An 8,383-nucleotide genomic window follows, 5' to 3' on the forward strand; every position below is an offset into this window, starting at 1 on the left:
ATATATATATATATATATATACACATACATACATACACATACACTTCAGTTTGTTTTACTTTTCAGTAAACCTCAATTTTAACTGAAAGGAAACAAATAACCAAAGGCACAATGATTTCTTTTCAACTCATTATTGTCTTTAATTATGCACAAGAGTTGAAAGCATCAATGAGCCACCTTAAAGAGAGGAATTCAATCTAAAATTTATAAAAAGATACAAACAATCAGAGGCCAAAATGCTGTCTGTTGCTTTTCTCTTATTTTAGTTTAAAACAACTTGTCATTAGCAAGTAAAAATCTTGCAAACATAAGCTTGTATCCAATTCAGATACAAGGCAACAAAATTGTAAATCTTTAAAGTGGCTCGGTCTAGTCTGCTAGGTCGTGACTGTACACCCTCTCTATAGTTTTTTGTTCAGTAATATTAGCTAGTCTCCCTCCCCCCCTCTAAAAAATAAAATAAAAAAACAGAACAAGCCATGGGTTTTTATTACAGCCCTACAACATTATTTAAAGCCCCGGTCTCTCCTCTGACCCCCTCTGAGTAGTTAGCAGCCAATCGGCGGATCATAAAGTCTGCAGACCAGGGCTAGGGCTGGGATTAAAGTTTAACACCTTAAACCTGAATCCAAACCCCAACTGGAACAATGGGATGGCACATTTTTAAAAAGGGCCATCGTCATAACAGAGGGAAAAAAAATCATAATAAACCCAGCCTATTCTGATTAATCAGCACATCATCACAATACATAGGCAAGTCAAAAATAAAAACAAGAAAATATTGCTTCAACAAAAAAGAAAAAAAAAACACCCCCCTTCCTGTCATACTTGACAGTTATCCATACATTGACTGTCAGCTGCAGCAGCTTTGTACAGGCTTATATATTTTCATATATTCATTAGACGACAAGGAGATTCACATCACATTTTTTTTTTACAATTATTCAAATTGAGTGATGACGTGTGACCTCTTCATCAAAAGTAGTTAAGTATTGTAAAAATCAGGACCTGTACTCCTTTTGCAAGATTAGTCTTCAATGGGCTTAGGTCCCGTTCTGCAGCAGACATTACGTCTCTCAAATGTGTGCATAAGACTAAAAGAGAAAAATGTTTTAAAAATGTGACAGAGGCTCCACAGACGCAAGCAGCCAGAAGAAGCTGAAACATCAAACTAATATTTGGTTAAAGAGATAAAAAAAAAACAACTAAAAACTTATGATCTGGGCTTTCCTTTTTTTTTTGTTAAACATCCCCCTTCTGAGTTTTCACATTACAGGAGGAGACCTAAAAACCAGCTCACCGGCGAGCAGGACGTGAACGCAAGAGAAGCAGATGTCCAGCAAGGAAATTTTAAAAAAAAGGAGGGGAATGAATGAACGCTACAGCTGACATGTTCCTCTTCTCTTAAAAAGTCTGTGGCTTCACTAAAGTTGTCCCCCCACAATGTGACCGGTATTCACATCTATTAAAAAAGATGCTTCTCTTCTGAATCAGAAGCAGGCAGTTTGCAGATTTTGCAGTTATATGTGTTGAACAGAAAAAATATGGCATTTTCTTCACATTTGATGATTTCATTTAAAGTCTGAAAATCCAACATAAAAAAAGTGACGTCATCGAGTAGGAAGTCCCATTAGTCAGTTTGCCATGGAGTCCTCTTGTTTTGTTTCACCTTATAGCCCTTCCGTGTCCCTATACCTGCCCAAAAACTCTCCTGGGAGGGCAGCGGGTGGGGGTGGGGGGTCCGTGGTTGATCATGGCTTAGCACTGGGAAATAATCTTTAAAATGGTGTGTGCCTGGGGCTTTGGAAATCAGTGTGACCAAGTGTGCACATGTATTTCAGTGTCTGTGTGCATGTGTAGGTGAATATACACCAGAAGACAATCCAGGGGAGAGGAAAACACAAAATAAACCACAGACAGCAGTATTTTCCCAAAAAATGATATGACTGCTTCTAACAGAAGTATGCACACAAATTTTAAGTGTCAAAAAGTGTGTTTACATATATTTATATATTTATAAATGTGTGTATATTATATGCAAGTGTGTGTTTGTGTCTGAAAATGTGCTTACATTTTTTTTCTTTTGTCTTTGTGAAGACTTGATTTTTGGCAATCAAATCTTGCCAAGAAKGCTTTTCTTTCCTTCTGAGTTTTACTTTTAAGTGATATTTAGAAGCGCTGGCAGCACTGACAGTACTCCTCATGCAGGCTGCCAGATGGCTGAGATGCCTGTTGAAAAACCAGGACTCCTATGAAGAATAGCTCTGCTCAAAAAAAGAAAAAACTTTAAAAAAAAAAAAGGAAGGAAAAAAAAMCCCACAGTGCAGAGGTGGACAGGAGTGAATGGTCAGTGGTGAGTTTCCATCTTTGAAGGGATTCTGTGATTTATCCTTCTGTACCAGGTTTGCCAGATTTTTGGGAGAGATGGGATAAATGTCTGCAATAAGTACAGAGTACTCGTGCAGCTGGTGGAACCAAACCTTCTGGGCTTTTAGAAATTAAATTCCTTTGTTTGCATGTTGGACGCTGGATCAAAGTTGAAGGTTCCTCCTTGTGTGGTTTCAGGGATCAAACTGGGATCTTCATCAATCTGGAAAGACCAAATATGGAAATATCACACTGAGATGTAGAAGCAGCGGCAATGCAAAGAGGAAAATGTGACGTGAGCTTACATCATCTCCTGAAAAGTACTGATCGATTATTTCAAAGGCTAGTTTGTAGATATCTTCATTCTCATGCTGCTGCAAATTTTCTATTTTCTCCAAACCTTAAAATGGAAACGAAAAAATGAATGAACCAAAACAAAGAAAAGCAAAAATCCTTGTTTTGATAGTTAGTAAATTTAAAACTACAAAACTAACAAATGGATGAATCCCAACCTCCACACTCCTCTATAATTTCAGCAATTGTACTGGCTTCTTCTCCAGCCATGATGAGAATATTTTTGAGGCCGTCCAGGACCACCTGCACCACCTGGGAGTCCTTCACCGACAGCAAATTACAGAATGGCGGGATGACGTTCTGCTCCACCAAGAACTCCACCTACACAAACCCATACATACACACCACATTCATACTTTATTGCAACACAAATACATCGTTACAAGTCTGGAAATCAGGTTATTTTTAATTATTATTATATAAAAACAACAACATGCCTTGCTGTTTTATTATGAACATTTACAAATAAAATTGTGAAAGATCTTAAATATGCCTCCATTGGTACATAAAATGTTTTAAAGCTCCATTTCAATCATCTATTTACATGAAAACAAATACAAAATGTTTAAAAATGAGTGATTCAAAAGCTCAAGTCACCTGGTCTTTCCTCCCACTGATGGTGAGGTTACTGATGGCCCATGCTGCCTCCTTTTGAGTGCCAAAGTCACCCTGTGGAGAATCAGGCTGTCACTAACATGTACAACCACAGCATATTGTCAAGGAACACAGAACCTCTAACACATACTTGGGACCATTTCATTCGTCGGCTATCCTACAGAAAGCATCAGTTTCAGAATGCATACTGTTAAAAGCAACATACATTTTCAAATGTCTGATCTGTGTGGGGAGAAGTGACTTTAAAGAACAGAGACTGTAATGCTTATATTTAGAGCCGCTCCTCCACTGTGCACAAACCTTAGCCAGTTGGTGAATGATCATAGGAATTAACCCAGCATCAATCACAGCCTGGACCTGCTGCTGGTTCCCTGCTGTGATGTTGGACAAAAACCAGACCGCTTCCTGCAAAGAGCCAATCAAAAATAATCACAATGATATTCAGAACCTAAGCACACATATAATATTCTTTCAGCTATATCTGGATTTAATACCACCTACATTTTAAGCATTTTTTTTACATGCAATCTAACTTTTACTAGCTAGACTAGGCTTTTAATTATTCAATGGCCTCAGTAATATGCATTCCTTGAAGGAATGCATATTACTGAGGCCTTAGTAACATTTAAGTTTGTCACAAGTAATGTTTCATAACACAAATGCTAAAGCTAACGTATAGACTTAATCTTTTGTTTTGATACCTTGTTGATCTTTTCTTTAGGGTGGGTGAGCAGGTTGGGAAAGTGAGAGAGAACATCACAGTTCAGAACCACCTGCGTCTGCTCATCTGTTCCTGTCACTATGTTTCCAACTGCCCTCAGAGCTGCTGTCTGGATTTAGAAAGATTAAAGAGAGATCATTTCTGATTGCTTCATTACTTAATTACGAAGGACTATATGAAAAAAAAAAAAAAAAAACAGCATTTGAAGTAAAAATGACCTAAAAAAAAAGTCTTACCTGAACTTTAACCTCCTGATGGCTAAGGAGAGGCACAAGAAATGGAACCACGCCAGAATCAATGACCATCTGGATCTGCTCGTTGCCTCCGTCCGTCAGATACGACAAAGCCCACACTGTGTCTACTAGTATCTAAAGACACAGGCCATAATAACATTAGAATATTAAAAAAATGTGGAAAAGGCAATGATTTGTTTTCAAACAAGTCATACACATCAGGAAACACACGGTCTTGTATTTCACCTTTCAGTCTGATACTTACATTAATATCAGTGTGATATATTAGCACACAGAGAGCAGGTAAAATCTGTGGACAAAAAAACAAAACTGAGTAAAGATGAGATGTGGAACAAACTAAGGGCAAAAAGAAGGAGAAAGAGAAGTAAAAATGCAATTTAACTGTCTTAAAAAAGGTGTTAAAAGTCACATGTGATGATGCTGATATGATAACTGAACATGCAGTGACAGCCCGTACGGACACTGGGATCAGTCTAGCATAAAACAGCATGTACTCAGACACGCCCACCTCTTGCACAGTCTCCATGGGTGGAGGTGGATCCTTGTTGCGGCAGAGGTTAACAATGACCCAGGTAACATTGCGGAGGAAGGTGATGGGGATTGATGGGTTGATGAAGGAGAGCAGAGGCTTGACCACGCCCAGTGAGATGACATAATCCCTGCACTGTGGACCATCACCTGAGCAGGCAACAGGAGAGATCCTAATCACTCTGCATAGATGCTCCCAGGATTTCAATACGCACATTTTCCTAGAGAGTGACACTCACCAATAATGTTTCCCAAAGCCCAAACAGCCTGTTCACATACGTTCTGGTGAGGAGAGTGTAGGAGTCGAAGGAACAAGGGCACTGCATCTGGATATGCAAACATCAACAGATCAAACATTTCTGCCTCAGGTGACGGGTTGTGTAACAACAGTGACACATGAGGTCATTTGCTGAGAACAGTCAAAACCAAAATAAATCATGACTCTGTGACGGAGTCACAACTTTCTATCGACAACATCCCAAACCAAACAGAGGCATCGACAAAATCATCAGTAAATAAACTACTGGTCCAACTCTTAAGAGCAACAAACCAGCACAGAGGTACAGAGGTCTTCTCCAGTAACACAGTCTCAGCGTTTGGTTCCGCTTTGCCTTTATTGGCTCACATGCAGAAAACATTTGCAAAATATTTGCTTCTGTTGCAAGCCTGCAGCCATGCGGGCCACTAATGGAATGAAATACTATGAAGGATTCCAACATCGTTTTTATTCTCTTTCAGAATCAAGTGGGCAGAAATGTACTAAAATTTTGACAGACAAGTTGCAAACTGGTCATGAATTATGTGCACTTAAAGAATTTTTATTAACTTTACAAAATAGAACAAAAACTGTTTTAGAAATCTGATTTTTTTCTACATATCCATCCATTAAGCTAAAAATATACACTGTGAAAACAAAACCTAGTCAACCATGTGTAACATTTGTGTGTGTAAATAAAACACCTGTTTATACTGAGATCACTGTCCAAAGTGTAGATTTTCTCACAAATAAGATGCTTAGCTTCTTTCTAGCCCTGACTATGCAGTTCAGACATTAAGTCAGGTTTTACTGATCTTAAGATGAATAATTATTTGATAAATTCTGCAGTTTTACAATAAATGTCTGCAAAATTACTATTAAAGTAACATTTAGTTTTCCTGCCTACAGCTCCCCTATTCAGACAATTTTAATTAGCTCAAAGTCCATTTTATTTTTGAAAGCTATTCAACAGAAAAACAAAAGAGTTACAAATTGTAGTCAGTAAATAAACAAACTGAAGTGATAACACTGAAGGAAGGGTCAACTTACTGGATTTGACCACAGCCTGAGTCTGTGCTGACGTCCCAGAGGCAATGTTGGTCAGGGCCCAGGCTGCCTCAAACTGAAGAGAAGGACTGTCAAATAGAAAACAAATAAACAAAAGTTGATGCCTTAAAAAGCCATTTTGTTTTTGTGCTTCACATGCATTTTGTTGCTTTTACAGGATTTTTTTTTACTATAAACTTCAAACAAAACACATGCAAATAAAAGTAGACGTTAGATATGCAATCAACTCACTGGTCTAAATAGGAATATTTTCTCCTAATGAATAAATATACATGGATTACTGCCAAAGAAGTAAAACAGTTTTCTACATGAACTAATTGTATGATACTATAGTGAGACCTTGACGATTTCTTCTAACTAAACTATTCACTGTCTAGCCTCAGTTAATGCAGGGTCCTGAGATGTGAGGAACTAAGAGACAAATTTAAGAGGTAAATTTGACTTGGCCTGAGCTGAGAGGATCAGCCAGCTGCCCTGCTGGCTTCTACACACACTCACATGCGGACAGGCCAATGCACACAAGATTTTCATTAGAATAACACGTTTCTGGAGTAGTGTCAAACAAACAACAACAGAAAATTAATAATAATAATAATAATCACAATCAGACTTACTTGTCATCCCTTTCCAGACATTTGACTAAAATAGGCAGGATGCCTGACTTTATCAAGTCATCGATGGGAGGGTTTCTGTCACTGGAGAGCAATTTTCTGACAAAAACAGAATAAAAACTTCAAGATCACTGTATTTAAAAACAAGTGTCAGTATGGTGTTGTGACAGCTACTAACCTGGCTGCCTGAACAGCACTCAGTTGTATTACTGCATTATCACTGGTTGCATTCTGCAATGACAAAAATCATTTGTCATGCATTAAAAATAATAAATACTTGGTCAACAGTTAGTATTTAGTTTATTTGAGGATTAAATATGAAGACTGTCTAGATTCCTACCTGTAGGATTGCATCAAGTGTGACATTTTGCTGCAAAATAAGAAATACATATGATTAAAACAAGGAGAATCCCAAACCAATATTGATATTGGATATTAATCCGATATCTACGGAGCCCGTCCGGTAACATGGAATAATTTTTTTTTCACGTGGCCATGAGATAATGCGTGCGCACGAGATAATTAACATGTGCCCACGCGTTAATCATCACGTACGCACGCGTTAATCATCACGTGCACATAACACGTGCGCACACGTTCTCGTGGCCACGTGAAAAAAAAAATTTCATTCCATGTCACCGGATGGGCTCCGTAGATATCAGCCAAAAAAAGAAAAAATGTATCAGATTATATATCGGCCTGCATCTAAAATCTCTGTAAGCAATCCAATACAAGCAGTCCACTCCAGTAGTCCGCTCCAACATTCTATCCAGCATACAGAGCCAAATTTCATTTGGAAGCCTTGTCAGTACAGACTGAATGATTTCATTCACTTCCTTCGCTGCCAATGCTAAACTATAGGCAGATTAAAACATCGCAGAAAATCAACGTCACCATTCACAGCTCCTCCCTCTACTTGCTGATTGGCTGGTTGAAATTCTACCAGAGAAATCCCAGACTGAGCATTGGAAGCATTACGTAGGAAGGCATTGGCCAGGCTAGGGTGAATGACACATTTGTACAAGTTCCACTTCCACTGTTCAAAATTTGTCACAAATAGTGACAGCTCACAGAGGGACAGGCTTAAGTTTCTACCAACTTAATGGATTTGTGAATAGTTATTTTTTTAGTAACAAAAACAGACTAAAAATGTCAATAAGCCACAGGTGGAACAATACTAAAATTAAGAGAATTTAAAAGTTTGGACATTGTTTGCAAGACTACCAGCTTCTTCAATGCTATTTCATGACTCATAAATATTTGGAGATCACCAGGCTTTTAAATTATTAAATAAGAGCAAGCTTTTCTGTTAAATGATTGGCTGTGAATTTAGAATTTAAATTGAGCTGGAGGAAAATAGCCTCGTCTTACTGTCAATTACATCATTATCAAGTAATATTTTGGATTTCGATCAAGTATGCATTCAACAAGTTGTACATATTTTGGCTCTGAACTATGAAAAACAAACGCCTTTTAAATCAGAGATTCTTAACCTATGGGCCGCAGCCCAATTGTGGGCCGCGAGCACCACCTTTATGGAGGTAAATTTGTGTTTTTATTATTCAATCAAACAAAAAGCATCTTCAATCAAAAAATAATAATTTCAATC

The 8,383-nt window shown here is 37.9% G+C and overlaps 1 protein-coding gene across 2 annotated transcripts in view; it reads right to left on the reverse strand.

Annotated features, from left to right (window-relative positions):
- Nucleotides 1–115: 115 nt before the first annotated feature.
- Nucleotides 116–8,383, reverse strand: part of kpna3 (karyopherin alpha 3 (importin alpha 4)) — a 19,865-nt gene continuing 11,597 nt past the window's right edge. Inside the window, exons 4-17 of one of the 2 annotated variants that reach the window (XM_014011695.1) lie at nt 7,115–7,144; nt 6,953–7,005; nt 6,778–6,873; nt 6,146–6,231; nt 5,079–5,165; nt 4,820–4,989; nt 4,556–4,600; nt 4,294–4,425; nt 4,038–4,166; nt 3,637–3,741; nt 3,319–3,390; nt 2,880–3,042; nt 2,673–2,767; nt 116–2,590 (exon numbers count right to left, since the gene is read on the reverse strand). In XM_014011695.1, coding sequence (XP_013867149.1) covers nt 2,492–2,590; nt 2,673–2,767; nt 2,880–3,042; nt 3,319–3,390; nt 3,637–3,741; nt 4,038–4,166; nt 4,294–4,425; nt 4,556–4,600; nt 4,820–4,989; nt 5,079–5,165; nt 6,146–6,231; nt 6,778–6,873; nt 6,953–7,005; nt 7,115–7,144 — 1,362 coding nt within the window. In that variant the 3' untranslated portion in view covers nt 116–2,491. Of the gene's footprint in view, nt 2,591–2,672; nt 2,768–2,879; nt 3,077–3,318; nt 3,391–3,636; nt 3,742–4,037; nt 4,167–4,293; nt 4,426–4,555; nt 4,601–4,819; nt 4,990–5,078; nt 5,166–6,145; nt 6,232–6,777; nt 6,874–6,952; nt 7,006–7,114; nt 7,145–8,383 lie in introns of those variants that run through there. The other variant, XM_014011696.1, reaches the window with a different exon arrangement.

Source organism: Austrofundulus limnaeus, unplaced genomic scaffold, assembly GCF_001266775.1.
Source record: "Austrofundulus limnaeus strain Quisiro unplaced genomic scaffold, Austrofundulus_limnaeus-1.0 Scaffold83, whole genome shotgun sequence".
Lineage (NCBI taxonomy): Eukaryota > Metazoa > Chordata > Actinopteri > Cyprinodontiformes > Rivulidae > Austrofundulus > Austrofundulus limnaeus.